Genomic DNA, 19,027 nt, shown 5'->3' with positions numbered 1-19,027 from the left:
ATATGAATGTAGAAAAAATAAAATAAATGAATAAAAATGAACTTCCACAAATAATTTTCACTAGCAAACGTAAATGTCTCCAAGTGAAATCACTCTTGTTTTATTTGTTAATCAGGATTGGTTGTTTTTTTGGTGATTTACGCATTATATTGAATGCCGTATACGGTATATGTATTTTTAAAATATGTATTTGCATTCTTATGATGCACCCAAATATTTCAATATTTGGGGGCATTTTCAACCAGTTGTAAATAACTTCACTACTGGATAATGGAAACAAAGTAGAAGTAGAGTGAGATTCAAACCTCGGACCTATAATCCACCACTGGATAATGTTTTTTTATTATTTTTTCAAAATGTTGGTGCGCACTTTAATAGCCGTTTCTTTTTATAATAAATATATTTTCAAATTCAAATTGACTGAAATATGAATACTTTTCTCTAGAACAACAAAGGATAGCAACGTATCCTTAATCATTTTAGTAAATCGTAATGTAAGTAGGGCAGGTTGAGTGTTCTCGGTATTTTCAGTAACTCCTCATTACCAACCCTCGGGGCTGAGCTGAGACAGATCCGGCAGCAGGTGGGGCAGTCAGCTCGCGTCCTAATCCCTAAAACAGAAGCGAGGGCGTAGTAGCGTTGCTGTATATTGTAAATAAGGAAAGGATTTACCTTCGTTTTTACATGGGCTTTTTACCTTAAATGATGCTTTAAAAATTCTAATAATAATATCCAAAAATGAAAAATAAATATAAATTAGAAAACATACCTACAATAATAAAACATTGTAAAACATACCGATTATTATAAAAATTGAAACACACATATAAATATGAAATTATTCCATTTATAACTAAAAAATTAAACATTAATGTAAATGTGTCATTTACTACGAGGCATTACTTTATAATGTAATGCCTAGTAGTAGAAGATATGGTTTGTGTAAATAGTTTTTAAATACTTACTGTGTTTTGATGTTGTAAATTGTGTTTGATTGATAATTATTAAGTATTTTCACAAAAATATGTATCGTCCTTGTTAAGTTTTCAATGAACTTCTCGGAGTATAATAGGTCTATATGTATTATATGTTTTATTAATATTTTTTTTTGTTAATATGTTTTTAAAAAATGTGTTTTGAAGTGCTAATTAGGTAATGTTTTGTTGCAGAAGCGACGGCCGTCCCCCGTCATGAGGATGGGGGAGCCCGAGCTGGCGGAGCTGGCGGAGCTGGGCCGGGGCTGGGGGGGGCGGGGCGCGGGGCTGGGCCGCCTGTCCCGCTCGCAGGGGGACGCGCGCCAGCCGGGGCTGTACTACTCGCCGCCCGGCACGTCCTACACCATCGTGGAGCGGCCCGCGTCCTCGCACGCCGCGCCCGCGCGCCCGCGCGGCACGCACCTGGGCGCGCGCTCGCCCGGCCCGCCCGGCCCCGCGCGCAAGCGGCCCATCTCGCCCGAGCAGGTGCTGCGCCTGCTCGGGCAGGGCGGGCCGCGACGCGCGGCCCGCGCGCCGCCCGTGGCCGCTCCGGCGCCCGCTCCCGCCTCCAGCCCGCCCAGCACCACCCACCACGTGAGTACCTACTAGCGTCGTTTGAATATAGAACTAAAAATGTAGTAGCTACTAACCGTCTTTTCACTGTGACTTGATAAAATTGAAACAAACAAACCATCACGCCGTTTCTCCGTAATGGCATGCAGAAAGAACAGAACGCCACATCGCTCTATCTTTGCATACAGATCTGTCTTCCTCTACATTCATTCATCTTCTCATGCACGCGCGCCGATTAATTCCACTTTTTTTCTAGTTCCCCGTTACAAATTATGTGAAGTTTTAATAATATAAATGAGCTAGATTTCAGCACGTCTTGCAGCTACAGAGTGCACGGGCGGTTAGAAATCTAGACCCCCATTTACATTTGACATTAAAGTGACTAAGGTGGGTGTGCGCTGGGACCAGGGTGATCGATGAACTTTGGCAAATGAATGTTTGTCGCAGGAGTCAAAAACTGCAGTTTACAATGGAGTCCTGTTGCCGACCCGTACGGGAGTGAGCTATGGAATTAGAAAAACAAGAATGAAAGTGGGCTGAATGCTGTCAAAATGGGATTTATCAAGCGAATGTGTCGTGAAACAATTTTTTTATTTATATAAATTTTATTTTATACGGTAATTCAACAAAGATACATACTAGAAAATAATCAATTTTAAGGTTTTCGTCGATACAATTTCACATGCATATATATCTTTCATTTTAGAATTATACACTATAGATAGAATAACATTTATTTTTTTATATTTTAGATTAATTTATTATACAATAAATTTAAAAAATAAGTTGTACATGTGTACTGATTAACTATGATTTACTGCTAAGAGACTATTCGCAAAAGTTGGGACAATTTCCTTGAAAATTACGATTTCGGCAGTATACATGTTATTTTTCCGACACATGTGGATCGTATGTATGATAATGTCGAGATTCATGCATTATATAAGGCCGAGATAAGCATTATCGACAAAATCAAGAAAGAAGGGTTGCGTTGGTTGGACATGTTGAGTGAATGGACGGCAAAATAACGGCTAAAAGGCCCTTTATATAATTTGACGTACTTATAGTGAAAGGAGCAATTAAAGCAGTAGAGTTATTAGAAGTTATTAGAGTTATTGAAATTTAAATTAAAGTCGATTTCTGACAAAAAAAATATTTTTTTAAAAAGTAAGTATAAGCGAAACCGATGGGAAGACCTTCGTTCTTCAAAACGATTTTTGTGCTTTCACTATATATTACCATGGTATAATCGTTATGTCATTATGCGATTTTTTCCACAACCTATGGTTTGATTTCCACGTGCAGAGTTAAGAGACGGTATTTTTTTAATATACCCTCAACCTTAGTATTATCAAAAATTCATTAAAAAGAAATAAATTTGTAGAAATTATATGGAATATTAAAAAAGAATCTGATTGGGATCCACTTAAAACGAATGTTGTTTGTAAACATTCAAGATTATTGTTTGTTAAAAAAAATAGATCAAAGAATTTGTGTAAAGTTTTGTGTAAAAAATGAAATAAAGTGTAACAAAGTACGTAAAATGTTAACCAAGGTCTATGGTGAGTCTGCTATGAGTAAAACAAGAGTTTACGAGGGGTATAAGCGTTTCCAAGATGGCCGTAAAGACGTTAAAGATGACGAACGGCCCGGACGGCCGAGCACATCAACAACCGATGAAAAATTAATGACTTGATTAATAACGATCGTCGAATCACAATCAGAGAAGTCGCTGATGAGGTTGGAATATTGATTAGCTCATGCCATGAATTTTTTTGGAATGTTTTGGGTATGAAACGCGTGGCAGCTAAATTTGTTCCAAAATGGTTGAATTTCGAACAAAAACAGCGGCAAATGGAAGTTCCTCAGGTGTCACTAAATGAAGTCAGCGACGAGGCAGAATTACTGAAACGTGTTATAACAGGTGACGAAACATAGGTTTACGGATATGACGTATAAACTAAGACTCAATCGTCCCAGTGGAGGGATTCTGGATTGCCAAGACTAAAATCGCCGAACACGTCTAACCTTAACGGGTACCTCAGACATTTTTTTCCCCGACAAAATCAAAATTCCTGTTATTTTCTGAACACACTCGTATATGCATTCTCTTCGAATGCTAGCCTGGTGATGGATGAAAAAAACAAATACGCTCCCCACTTTTTTCCTACTAATTACATTTAAGATATTAAGGGTTTTAAACATGCCCATGCCAAAGTTCAACATTTTACAAAAAAAACACATAAATCGGTCCAGTAAGTATTAAGTTTATCGAGGACACACATACGAATATTGCATTTTCTTTATGTAGATTAGTCCGGAAACGATTTACTCGAGGGATATTGTGTTCAAAAAAATACTAATGTTATTAAGACTTCACTCTTGTGTCTAGTCGTCTAGTGCATACATCAGCTGCATTCTAGTGCAAGAGTGTTCACGTGGGTACCTGGCGAAGTAGGTATTGTAATCCACATTCCTTCAATGTTCAGCCATGCGACGCTTTTCCTTTGATGTTTTTACTTTACTCTGAAAGATTTTTCACACAAGCAATGTTCATGTAGCCGAGAACATGAAAGCATATCGTTCAGGTGTGCTTTTTAAAACTGAACATATGATCAATTTATTGACTTTGCGTTTATTTTGTAGAACTGAATATTATAATTAAATATTATAATCAAACAATGATTTTATTCAACTAAAATAATTTATTTTATTTTTTCCGGATTTAATCCGGATAGCTGGATTAACAATCAAATTAAGGCAATGTTTTGAAAGAAAACCCAAAATTTACTCTAAGATAACTTTTTGATTGCCTTTGAAATAATACAACGAATTAGATTCACATTAAAAACTTACCTAAACATGTCCAGAAAAGTTAATTGCTTCGACAAAGAAACTCGTTTAGCCTTTTTTATTTGCTAGTAAAACATCTCTTTACTTTTTTATTTCTTGATAACGATCCTGATATTTGGCATTCCGGATGACTGAAAATCGAATAAACGGAGTTCTAATGAACGAATATGATTTTAAAATAAAATTTAAAAAATATCTGTGTTGTATCCATAAAGTTAGAATAGTCCAGAAACCGCATACGCGCATCGAACTGAATCCGACTAAACTACTCACAAATGAGTAGTTTTACGTTTTGACCATTAGGTACTCCGTAGACGTCGCTTAGTACGCAACTGCCGATTTAAATTCAATCATGCCGTGTTGTGTCGTTTGCAAGAGTCAAAATACTGCTGGGATTAAAGGGAAATACGGTAGGATCACATTTCATGGGTAAGAAGCGAATTCACAAGTAATATTATTTAAATGTTCGATTATTTTACCATCTGTCAGATTGTATAATAAATGTACGTGGATATTTTGTTAGTTTTGCCAGGGTAATCGATTTTTTTCACCCGGCTTTCTATTAGTAAGCCTTAGTTTAATATTTTAAACGCTATTAATTTACTTAATTCATAAACGATTATTTTTTTCACGTTTGCCTACTAAAAGTATCTGTTTTTTTTAAAGTCCAATCAGTAAAATATTTTTTGTTGTAATATATAACATAACATAACACAAAATTATCTTATATTTCTCTATATTTTCACGGTCTGGCAACATTACGGGGCCACTTCACGCATGCGCCCCGGCGGGATGTCGGGTAGAGGGGGGACTTTTGAACACAGTACGATGTATTCAAACTTGGTTCTACGCGCCTTCTGGTATATTTTAATTCTATGGTTGTATCTGACAAACAAACTGACAATACTGCAGTGAGGGGTACAATGAAAGTTTTTAAAGTTTATTTGTTTTGTTATTTTCGCGGTTTGATTGTAAAGAAATATTAAATTTTCATTTGATTAGTTTAAAAAAAAAAAAAAATTGATATTGATATGCGAAACTGAAGAAAGACTCGAGTCTTTATGAACAGTTTCGGGAAAGGGGTGGATGCTTTCATTGTATGGTTGTATCATATTATGTAATTATCAATTATTTTAATTTACTTTATATTTTGTTGTTGTTATTTACTATGGCTTAACACGGGCATATCCTAAAAAGGCATTATATGTTGGTGAATATGTATACAAATGTGATTTTCATAGAATTTAGAATAGTCCAGAAACATGCATTACTGAAAAATTGAATTATTTTTCCATCTGTCAGATTGCCGAAGAAACAAAATGGAAATTTCGTTAGTGTTGCCAGGGTGGTAAATTTTTTTACCCTACTTTGCTCACCTAATGAAAGATTTTATTAAAATTGGATCTCGGATAAAACAACTCTGTGGTGGACATTTGACCGACATTATCTTCAAAACGTCAAATATTATTTAACATGATATAAAAATATCCGTTTTATGTAAAATAAAATTAGTTTTTTATTGTAAGTTTAAAGTTCATTAACTAATTTTCTCTTATTAAATGACCCTTTATTTATCTACTCTGTTGTGTCAATCAATATTTCCACGTGCACAATAAAATTTTAGAGAAATTAACAAAATGCTTTTTTTTCCTTACATTTGTGTTATGATTTTTTCCCCATCAAGCAACATTACGATGCGACCTCACGAATGCTCGCGGTGAAAGAAGGGCATAGTGGGGGAATTATTGGACACAGTCCGATGTATTCAAATATGATTCTACGCTTCTTCTGGACTATTCTTAATTCTATAGTAATTTAAAAAAAATAAAAATAAACCTTTATAAAACATATCTATATCTACCGAATGAACAAATTTTAAAGCTACGAAATTCAAACTTTGTAAATAAATATTTTTAAACTTAAGGCATATAAAATTTTATGGTGAACTTCAGAGTACGGTGTACAATGAATTGCAATAGAATTATCCTATTAACATGTTTCGTTTCCCGGGATTTCTCATTTCTAAGCACGTCTAAAGCTAATTGCCTGTAGGAATAAGAGCCGAGCAGATTTTCTTGATTAAAAATAATCTCCGACTCAAAGAAACCTTTTCCTTCCATATTTTACAACACTTTTTGATGATTAAATTACGCCCCTTTACGGTGGAATTTTTTGTTCTTTCAGTCGTCGGTATAACAAGATTTCACTTCGAGCTGTTTTGTTTTGGCAATAAGCCGTATTTGTATGGAAAATTTAAAAACCTGTTGGGGAAATTCAATTTGCCTTCTTGCGGTACAGGTTTTGTGCTGGTTGCAGAGATCGTAAATACCATGTGCTGGATTTGTTAGAAAGGATAATAAAATAATATTGAAATTCATATTTTGAATGCGCATGGATTCAGGTATACTCTCAGCATACGTGATGTGGTGGCCAACAATTTAAATATCTCAATTCTTAAACAATTTTTTTTTTTTTAATGAAAAGTTATAAACTTTTAAAAATTATTTGGAGTCTTTATTCAATGAAATATTCATGTTATAACAATATTATTTTTCGTTATAAAACAAAAAGTATTAAACAATATTTGTCCCGATAAACTGTCAAATAATAATCATTGGGTACGCAGACATTATTGTTAATTATAATTAAAATAAAATAGAACGTACGTAATTTTTATTTTATTTTTATTTTATTTTATTTTATTTATATGGATAACCAACAGCTACAATTATCTCATATTTATATAACAAAACAAATAACAAATAAGCCAAATACAGGTTTTCACAAGTAGCATCACAGTAAGTTAAAAAAGATTCTCAAACATAAAATGAATAGTAATTAAATGTAAATTTAAAAGAAAAGAAAAAAATACTACGAGTTATTTCGAAAGCAAACGCCGCACGTTATTAAGATTATTTGCAAATAAGTCTATGTTAAATGATATTTTTAATTGAATCGGCATTCACTTCGTAACACTTCATTATAAATTATTATGAAAATAAAACTTTGTTATCAGTGTTACACAATTTTATTCTTTTATGATTTATTTATTACATTAAAATTATTAAAAGTTCGCCATAAATATGAATTTTGCCTATAATTAGATATAAATATTTTATTCATTTATTTAAACACTTTATAAGCATAGATAGTTTACAAACATATGCATAAGGGCGGGCATATTGCCATAAGGCAATTTTTTCCTACCTACCTAAACCGTTCAATTCGATAAAATTAGTTGTATATGAACATATTGTTGGTATATTAATAATTTCATTACGGAACAAAATACTGATAAGCAAATATATTTTTCAAGAAATATAAATTGACTAATTATTAACACTATACTATGAAGAGAGGAGGGGGTGAAGAGGGGAGGAAAGAGGGAGGAGAGATATACATTTACAATGATGAATATACAATGTGTCCAGCGGTAGATTTCCGATTTTGAAAATAAGTTAAAAATAAAACAGTAACATACTCGTATATATTAAAACTATTTATTACTATTAATAGAAAACAAAAGCGGATTTAGTTTTTGAAGATTTTCTTAATTTCGACTACTGTCCTCCAACCGAATCCGCATATTTTCAAAAAAACGCCTACACAGTGCACTGAATAGTACGTTTATTTCAGATCGGATATTGTCTTTTAACTGTGCAATACTGGTAGGTTGATTTTTGAAGACGAGACTTTTGAGATAGTCTCACAAAAAAGTCACGTGGACCGAGATCGGGACATCTTACGAGCCAGGCAATGCCGCTAAACCTAGAGATCACTTTTCCTGGGAATAATGCCCTAACTGAATTCATTGATGGCCGGGCTGTAAGAGCAGTTGCACCATCTTGTTGAAATCATTTGTTTAAATTGAAGAAAAAACCGCCCTCAACATATTTTCGTTCATTTCAACCATAATTTAGTGGATAGCGTTTCACGAATGCGGCGTATGTTGAACCGAGCACAAAACTTACGCCGCGTGGTAATGGGCGAAAAGCCGTTGGTAAGGTACGCCTTAATAGCGTAAGCACACCGCTCTCCTGTTCGATGCTCCACAGTGCTGACAAATCCGCAACGCTCACGACACCAAAACACCCCCGCGTCTCCTCGCACTTGCCAATATGATGTATATTCAAAATCGGAAATCTGCCGCTGGACACCTTGTATATATTGAACAAGAAAAACAAGATGGATTTTTTACACTTGAAAATAGACGCGCTATATCTGAATTATGCTATTTATATAAATTATTAAAATATAAAGTTGACTCTTTTAACATATTTTCCAAAATTAATCTTAATGTTAATAATGACCCCTTCCATATGAAAGAAATAAGTATTTATTCCATCTGCCAATCTGTAGCACTATCTTTGCACAACACTCTTTCCTCTATCATTATTGCTCAAAATATAATGCTTTTTTTCATCAATTGGTATATTTAATTTATTTAAAAATAAATTAAGACTCATTCTTTCTGGCTGCGATACGCTCCCACTTACTATTTAATGATGCTCACGCTTTCACACACCTGCACACTTACTCCCACACAAATACACCTCTACACTTACTCTCATACAAGTACACACAAACACACCCTTTTGTTGTACCATAATTTAATATGTATGATTTTTATTTAGAAACATCGCTGGTCTGTCTTTAAACCGTATCTTTTTTATGTTATTATATCATTGTCGACTGTTTGTTTCCCGTAAAATAAATAAATGAAATTCTCTTTTGTGATTATTAATAAATAAATATGGTTTTAATGCATATTTGCTTAGTGGGTTTTTTTAATTGCAAAATTTCATTGTTACTGGACTAGAATCTGAAGCATAAGACTTATCGCTTTATCTTCATAAAACAGATGACCGAACGACGCTGCATTTGGTTTATCAATGCAGTTGCACTAAAGAGGGATGATGGTTATATACAAATTCTGGATTTAGGGGTTCATGAGGATTGTTGTCGAATAGAAAAAGATGAATAAAAAATATATCAGACTACGAAAATTAAAGAATTATTGATGTTCAAACATAGAGGCGGAATGTTGAATGTTACACTATGTAACATGATAATTTGAACCAGCCAATGACTGGTCATGAGCTATGTAAATACCTGGACTAACATTCCACTCATTATCATTATCATAACCTTATTCGCACACGATGGTGCATAGGGCACTGCATTATTTAATAAAATGCAGCGAATCTCGATCATCTGTAACATAAAGGTACGTTGATTATTCTTACTGTTCAGGTGCCAGTTCACAGACAATGAAATAATTCAGTTTAGAAGCACCTTTGAAAACAAGTATTTCATGTCAACTATCCGAGAAATTGAATCTAGAACCTCAAGCATGGAAAACGAATGCGAAAACCACTACACGACGTGGACTTTTCTCCTCTCGATTTCCTTATTTAGGATTTTCACCCGAGAGCAGCCATCGAGTCAAACATACTCGTCCGGATTCTCGTTCGATTCCACAAACAGAACTGTTTATTTCACCCGCCTAGACACATAGACATTTCACTAGCACTCTTGAAATCTATCAATTATTGTTTTCAACTTACTAATTTCCATATTTTTCTTACAACTTCTAACCGTATTTGACGTTCATCACTTTGAATTCTCTCTATAACAACAGTGTGCACTTTGTGTTAGAAATTTGCTTTTGGGACAGTAACTAGATTAGGTTCATTATATAACTTGAATCCAAAGTGGTCATTATAAGTTTAAAACGCTTTCCCGATCCGACATTTCCAAGCAATTGGTGGCCATCTGCAAAGGCCGTGTAAACGTCTTGAACTGGGATCTCTAATACTTTACGATAATAGTTGAAACAGCCCTTGATAATAATTTTTCCACCCACCATTTTAACGAGAAGCTTAAACTAAGGAACAATATGAAACAAAATTCCGCTGAAGAATTAATTTGGTCTATCAATTAAGTTTTTGTATGCTTTTTTTTATATAACATATTTATTTTATTCGACAGAGATACGTACTTAACACATGCAATTTATAGATATTTGTCGATGCAATTCCACATGCGTATAATTTCAATAACACGATAACTCAGAATCGATTGAATTACATTTGACATTCAATATTCAAAAAAATATATATTTTACAAAATTAACCGAGCATGTGGACCTATAGTACATATATTGTTAACTATTATGTGGTTGTAATTTCACACTAGTCTGCATCCAATACAAGACTTGTATTATATATATACACAATATCTCTCTTATTTAAAAAAATGCACATTTGTATTTTTAAAAATCTTCAAATGGACATTTTCACACCGGATTTGGAAAGTAAATTTTTATAACTATGTTTGATTTTAATACAAAAATATTTATCCTTGCTACGCAAAGAATGAATGAGACGCCAATACAGCAATTAATTTGTATTAAAGAGAGCACAAAGATGGAAATCATAACAAGGATGAACAGAGATGCTGTTTTGTGGTCGGTGTTTGTATGGGATTCAGTCGATTATTGACAGTGATAGGGGACGCACGTATGCAAGATGACAGGCATAAATATAACTTTGAATTTATTTTGCTAAGAACTGGCTAAATTTTATGTTATTTTTTATAAATTACGAAAAGGAATTATTAAACATTATGTTTCCATGTTTTTTTGTCAAATATCTGAAGATTAGAATATTCCGTCTTTTTCTTGTGGCAACACGATGTTACATCACCGCGCACAAAGGATTCTTTTTTTAAATATTTTACTTCTAAGAGATTATTTTCAATAGTTGGGAATGGAAATAAATTAATAAAACCAAAAATACAAATTGCAAAATGTTTCAGAAAGCAAGTTAAAATATAATATGTAATTAACTCAGTGTTTCAAAAATTTAAGAATGTTCACGCACAGGCCATATACATGTGGATTATGTATTAGGTGTTAACATAAGTTGTTAAAACAGTTCAAACAAAAAAGTAAAGGTAAAGGTTAAAATAGTACATGCACTTCATTCGAAAGAAAATTTTCTACTCTACTATACACTACAAAAAAAACATATTTAATTCAAATATAACAATGTAGAATATGAATAACCTACTAATAAAAAAATAAAAGATTAAAACTTCTTCAAAAAATTAAACTAAATTTCAAAACAGAAATGAATAAAAATAAACAACTTGTCAGGAGGTAAAGGAAAAAAATAAGATAGAAATAAAATAATAATAAGGATAATAAAACTGCCAAAGCTGTTCGCGATATTTGCGCAGTGCACGGTGAAAATACTATGAATTATTGATTAATTTATTGTAAAATAATAAAGGAGAATACATTATGGACTGATCTGTTTTTTTTTTGTTGTCTCCTCTTGTTTTCTTCATTTGGAAAAAAATGGACGCAACTTATGTTAACACCAACCGACCATTTACCATTTTTTTTTTACTTTTGGTGCTCATTTTTAAATTTAGATAAAAACGTACAAAATTGACGTTAATATCCAATAAATAAATAATAATAAAAAAATAATGTAATAATAAATTTACTCACAAACAATATTATGTTATGTATAAAAATGTAAACAATTCAAATTAAAAAAAAAATGTTTAAAGGAATTCGAAATCTCATTTTCCACATTTGTTTTTAAGTGGAGCATATGGATATCACAAAACGCCTCCAGGAGACCCTATCGCTAGCCAGTACTTTCGCCTTCTCCCAAGTCAATCCCGCGTACCATAGTTTACAGAGCGAGCCCGTGGGTTCGAAGAAGAGGGAGCTTGGGTTAATGCTCTTTTGAGGCAACCACAGCACGTGTCCAAGCCAGGTCCACCGCCGCACCCGCAAAACGCTCGTCAGAGGAGGCTTCTGCGTCCGTTCGTGGACTTCAATGTTAGTTATGAAATTGAACCACCTTATGCTTAATATTCTCATCAGGCACTTACTCTCTAAATAAGCTTTTTGTTATATCAAGTATAATATTTTGCAAAAGCTATTTTTGGTGCTTTTGGAACATTCTGGGAAAGATATTTTGGGCAGCAGACACCAAACAAAAAATAAATAAATTAAAAACACGTAAAAAATTGAAATTTCTAAAAACTTAAATCTTAATTTAAATGCCTCCACTCATTTGCTTGTTGTTTTAGCGTTAATAAAAAGGTGTAATTTGTAAATTATTATTTTAAAAAATTCTGAATAATTTTTAAATATTCTGGGTTAAAATAGCTTTATTTTAATGAATTATATCTATTGCGAGAACTTCAATACCTCATATCAATTCTTTGTAATACTGCCGTCTGAAATGCCACTGAAAATGTGTTAAATACATATTCGGAATCAAGAAAAAAATACGCGTCTACTAAAAATACATCTATCTTCCTAAAATAACCACAACCCTATTACTTTCACTAATAGATAAGACTCAACTGCAAAATGTCTTGAAGATTACTTAATATAAAAGGTTGTTTTGATTTTTATAATTATAAAAGACTTTATTTAAAATACTTATTTTTTCTTCTATTCCGTTTTTCAAAACATCTGAAATGAATGTACATACTCAATTTCAATTAAATTATTTAAGATCTGCTGGTAATTTCGAAGTTAATTACAATATTTGAGTTTGTCCAAATGTTCATAGACAAAAGACTGGATTTCACCCCCTCGGGGGTCATTAAGATTAACAAATTACAACAGGGACTTTACTAAAATCAACAAATGGAAGATTGAAGAAACATGGATGCTGCTTTTCAAACTAGTATCGCCGACCTAATAATCAATTAACTTCGATTAACAAATTACAACAGGGATGGAGAATACCTTAAATAAGGGAATATGGACGTCTAGGCATTTACAGGGCTTATGACTTGTCATTGGCTGATTTAAGTGGCCACTTTACACACTGTGTAACATTCACCATTCTGCCCATGTTTAAACATCCACATTTCCTCAACTCTTCCATCTGTTGACTTTTGTGAAGTAAAGGAGCTGAAACCGAGTGAGATTTATCCGGCTGAACCAAATCACCTACTACTATAGGCAACGCCTGAAAACAATTTTCCAATTTTTACACTTCTTCTTTTACCAGGTAGTTAATTCTACAATGTTTATTTTCTCCGTTTTTTGTTTCATGTAGAACCGTCCTTCTTTCTTATGACGGCAGAATACCTGTGCTTTGTTATCAAAAAAAATATTCCCAAAGATATTTTCTTAAAAGGTAATCTAGTTTGGGATTTATTTCGAGCGCTAACGCTAAATATGTGAAATCATTCTTAATTTCCTCTCCAATTTGACCGCTTCGTGTTTTGCCGCCCTTTTAAGGTCGTGAAAATGGCGATTTGCTCGGTTTAGAGTAAAGGTGGTCATTTTCGGGCGATAACGTTATCCGGGATTGGAGATTTTATTACGTTTAATACCAAACGTCATTTTATACTCCAGTTAATGGTTTGTTTGCAACATTTATGAATTCGAATCCACAGGATTTTGATCCATTTCTTTTTTCCGATAATCAGTTAAGGAAATTTAATTGATTACTTTAGTGCATTCGTAGTGTAGTGGATTGCGTTCAGTTAAAATACATGAGGTTTCTGGTATTTGAATATTTCCTTTAAACCGATTTGGTCAATTTAAAAAATAAGAAAGAAAATGTTGCTGTCGGTTTGTGAATTTTATCCCTTTGCATTATTAGTATCGGAAAATGTACATATTATTTTGAATTTTAAAATTTAAGTTTCATAAATCAATTTTAGTAAAGAATATAAATATTTTGAGTTTATGAGTGAAACAGAAACAACCCTTAACGAGTGTTCTCGATGTGATTGCTACTCTCAGGTAAAAATTCTGAAACAGGAAATCAAGTGAGGAAAAGTCCACCTCGAAGCGTATTGGTTAATGTATTCGCCCACAAGGTCCCGGGTTCGATTCTCAGCAGGGTCGACGTGAAACAGTATTTTTAAGTAGTTTTTACACTGTCCCTGGACTTGATCACTTTGCCTTCACGTAACAAATGATCGAGATACGCTACATTTGGTATTCCAATACTGTGGCGGTTTGACGATGATGATATATACATTGATTTATTTTTGTAATAATTTGTGTAATAGGTACATACATACATAATACATTGCTTCTGCAAACCTCTAACGAACTAAAGCATGTTTTTCTTTCAGTAAAAGTTTTTGCATAATACGGGTACGTTTATAAAATGTGTTCACTTCCTCATTTCTTTAGATAACTTTTTTAAGGTACGCAATTTCCTTAAACGTGAGCTGGTAGCTGTTTCCAATCGATTTTCCTTTCAAAAACTTTCTGAGCCTTCAAATACGATCACGTCAAACTGTTAGTAGGTTCCCCGAAGCCAGATTAAGTTCTTCATCAAAACGTGTCACGCGTTCCCAACTAAATCCTCCCAGCTGATCCTGACAAGCGCTCGGTACGAGGGATGTGTGTGTATTATATTACGGTTATTATCATATTATGATCTTCCCTCATTTGCGTACTCCCACATAACGTGTCGTGGTCGATCTACATAAGGGATGGTCCCTTATGCGAGCTTTTAAATTTGCATATCCCATTTTTGGGAGCTTTTATACTAAGTGGCGTAAAATATTAGTAGGGTATTTTTACAAAATAATATTATAAAACACCCGAATAAAAATATTTAACATTTCAACAATGCCAACATTTGAAAAAAAAAAAGGCAATTTTTAACAACTTTTTTTTTGTCACAACCGACTAGTTTCGGCAACTACTCGTTGCCCTCTTCGGGGTTATATTATAACTAAATATACATTTGTAAAAGAAACAGTAAATAGATTAGTGGGTGTCGATTAAGATAGAGGAGGGGGTAATTGTGTTTAAAGTAGGGTAGTTGTAGGAGAAGGGGAGGGGGTAATTGTGTTTAAGCTAGGGTTTGACTTTATAGGGAAAATATTAAAAATAGGGCATAGACTAAAATTATTTATTATGTTAAAATTTTGTTTGGCGGCTTTTTTTATTTCAAGAATTTCCATATTATTCTATTAACGAGTTTTATTATTCAAATGTAATATTTCGATTGCATCTTCAAAATTAAAGGGGGGGTTATTTGTTAAAATATTTTCAGCAAAAACAGAAAAATTGTTTTTGTTGTGTGTTCATCTGTTCTTTTATTCTGATTTTAAATGACCCCTATGTTTTTCCAATATAAAAGGCTCTGCAATCATGGTAAGCAAGTTTGTACTCCCCTAATTTATCTAATTTTTTTGTTTTATCTTTATTATTGTTAACAAAATTTCCTTTATTGTTATTAGTGAAGAATGCCGGTCTTACGTCTCTGGGCAAGTCTGTTTTTTTTCACAAATGAATGTTTAGTTATAATAGTTAGTTATTATTTTCTAATTATAAATGGTATATTCTGTAATTTATTTTTGTTCCTCAATTTTTAATTACTTACGATATATTTTCAAATTTATTATCGGTATGTTTTCCAATTTGTATTTTTGTTTAATTTCTTTATTACTAATGTTAAATTTTATAATGTGTATTTATGCTTCAATATTTTATTATTATCGGTATGTTTTCTATTTTATAATTATTATGTCTCATTTCTTTACTATTAATGGCATATTTTCTAATGTATTTTGATGATTTAATTTTTATTATTATTACTTGCATGTTTTCTAATTTATATTTATATTGATTTTTTCTTATGTTATTATTATTCTTTGAATTTATTAAGCATCATTTAATGAAATAATAGATTTAAAAAAAACACATGTAAAAAATAAGGTCCTTCCTGAACACAGGAATTTCCTAGCTAGTCGGGACCTGAAACAAAAAAACTCCGTACATTTTAAAACTGTAAAATACATAAATAAATAAATATAACAGTGAAGAGGGCAACGTCTAGTTGCCGAAACTAGTCGGGTGTGACTATAAATAAATTGGTTTATAAAACAAACTTATTTTATTTATTTATTTTAATGAACCACCAAATTAGTGCTAAAATCATCCAAAATATAAATTAGTAGGCACCTACAGATCAATAATACATTTTTTAAGATAATAAATTATTTTATGGACATTTACATATCATCATGAGTCTGGCTGGAACATAAATAATATAATTTTGAAAATGCATTTTTTTATTATTCACTACCCTAAACAGATTGACGAATTCAACAAATTCATCATTGAAACCTATTACGAATTATTGTTTTTTATATATTTTTATTTAAGTTTATTATCTAGCTTTTGTTGCAATAAAAATATTGTTTTTATAAAAAAAAAAATTCAGCTTGGTAACAAATTTTAATACTTCTTTTGAACGTCATAGTATGGGATACCACTCAACCTGATAGAATTTATGCTTTGGTAAAATAAAGTACTGACTTTTGATATTACCTACTCCCGGCATTTTCCGTATAGCTTTGAATGTAATAAAGCTACAGCCATATCTAGACTCATTTGATTGGCGGGCTAGAGCTTACTCAGAATTTATGTCACAATATAAACCCCTACCGATCCCACATTCATCCCCTTTATACAACCATATACAAATACATCTGAAAAACAAAACAAATATAAAAGTCGCGGAGCGCTGAATGGTTGCTGTACTTTTCAAAAATAGTTATTTTAATTTATAAATCGGTTTAATCTGAGAAATTGTCTCCTTGTAATTGAAATCCAGTTTACAGACATTTTGATGTTCTGATTCGAGTTGTGGTCCCGTGGGTAGTGTCGTGGACTCAAATTAGAAAATCCAATGTTCGAACCCCGGTATACCACAACTCGTTTTTACTTTTCTTATACGGTTTTTGATAAATATAAGAAAATGGCTCGAAAACGGAAATATTTGTGTTAATAAACCAAAAAATGAACGTGCCACTTGCCTGTTGGCAGATAAACGCTCGAAATTCTAATGAAATGTATTATCTTTTATTCGCTTTGCCATATATAATAATATAATGCAATGAATGCAATTTGCTACCTTGTACTGGGGTTACCTTATTGTTTGGAACTTCTCTCGCGCCAGTCAGGATTAGATCAAACCCCGTGGTCAGGATAGAGGGGCACTTGACGTGGTTCCTTGATTATTACACGACACAGTAGATTAAGTGAGTTATTGATCGCAAAAATAACTCATATGCGATCGTGGTGAGAATATCAGAAGCACATGCACACAACGCAAAAATTCCATAATCAAAAATCATAATATTGTGTGTAGGGTATTCCGTTCGTGCATTTATTGCAGCGCATCACGATCATTTACTGTGTAAAAGCAAAATACTTGCGCATAAAATATAATCTAGGGATAGCAAAATGTTATAATTAAAAAAAACCTACTAATTTAAAAAAAAACTAAACTTGGAATTTCAAGCGAGGTAGCCAATCGCGGTTCGCTATTCGGTGGTCATTTTGCGTTATTAAAAAAAAAATGAAGATATGTTAATTTCATCATTCATTCAGCCATGCTGAAAAAAGTTTTCAACAATGTTTTGAGTATGTCCGAATGCTTGCAGACTGGCTGGATTTCCTACCTAGGGAGTTGCTCATATGTAAATTTGTTGCAACAGAGAGGGTTGCGACAGCAAATTTAAAAAAGAAAAAAAAAAAAAATGTTTTTATTTTAACATCAGGACCCAGTTTCTTGAAATTGATAAATCCTCAAAAGCGCATGGATTTCTGCTCGTTAGGTGTATTCTTTGTTAAAGTACACAGCAAAAAGTTTGAATAAAGCTTTCAGAATTGAATCCGCTCTAGTGGAACAGTCTTTGTCGAATACTGTCTTTATTCGTTGGGTGGTTTATTAAAACAAAACAATAATCGATGTTCTCTTCTAGATTCGATTCACGTAGTTCGTTTTTATCTCAAAATAAACATCCATTTGAGTCGATTGAATGTATTTATTACCTATTGATTTTAGTGTGTGGCAAGAAAACGTTGAATCTTAATACGCCTGTAACGTAACGCTGAAAATAAACATATTAAAAATAAGACTTTCCGTTATTTCATATTATGTTTAGATGCGTAATTTTGATTTACAGTGACATTAAAGCGTTGATTCAACATATATAAAATATTTATAATATTATGTAAATGCTTTACGATTAACGTGAACTAAAGTTTGTCCAATATTATAAATCTTATATTGTCATTTTTATCCGAGCCTTTTGCTACTTGGGAAACTTAATCGGTATACCAAATTAAGTAGTTCATGAACAAAGGTAGATATTTAAATAACAACATAAATTTTTGAGGATATAATATGGAAGTTCAAGCATTCACAAGACTTTTAAGCTTGTCTCATACCAGGGCCTCGATGATAATAGTTATCTTCGACTGTTTATAAAGAAAAATCGATATTTGTAAACGAAAATGAATATATTTGCATTAACATTTAAAGTATCTTATATATTTAGTTGGAGAATTTATTTATTTATTAAGGAAATCATGCAGTCTTTATATAAAACAAGGTACAGAAGAACAATTAAAAAAAGTAAGACCAATTACAGATTTCACACTAATTTATTATGAATGCAGGAGGAGAGGGGAAAAATAATTGAATTCTAAAAAAGTAAAAATATGAATATTTAATAAAAAGTACATAAAGGGGAGAAGACATTGTATATATATAGCTCCAACTCTACTTTCCTCCCTCTCTCTCTGCTTCCATGAACATTTA

At 32.5% G+C, this 19,027-nt stretch overlaps 1 protein-coding gene across 1 annotated transcript in view; it reads left to right on the top strand.

The window, feature by feature from the left end:
• Window positions 1-1,190: 1,190 nt before the first annotated feature.
• LOC148283274 (whirlin-like) overlaps window positions 1,191-19,027 on the top strand; it is a 96,972-nt gene continuing 79,135 nt past the window's right edge. Inside the window, exon 1 of the mRNA XM_088223751.1 lies at window positions 1,191-1,568. Coding sequence (XP_088079877.1) covers window positions 1,191-1,568 — 378 coding nt within the window. The remainder of the gene's footprint in view (window positions 1,569-19,027) is intronic.

This window comes from Micrasema longulum, unplaced genomic scaffold (genome assembly GCF_059751315.1).
Source record: "Micrasema longulum isolate JH-2025_06_02 unplaced genomic scaffold, ASM5975131v1 h1tg000251l, whole genome shotgun sequence".
NCBI classification, from domain to species: domain Eukaryota; kingdom Metazoa; phylum Arthropoda; class Insecta; order Trichoptera; family Brachycentridae; genus Micrasema; species Micrasema longulum.
This window is presented reverse-complemented; position numbering and strand designations above follow the sequence as displayed.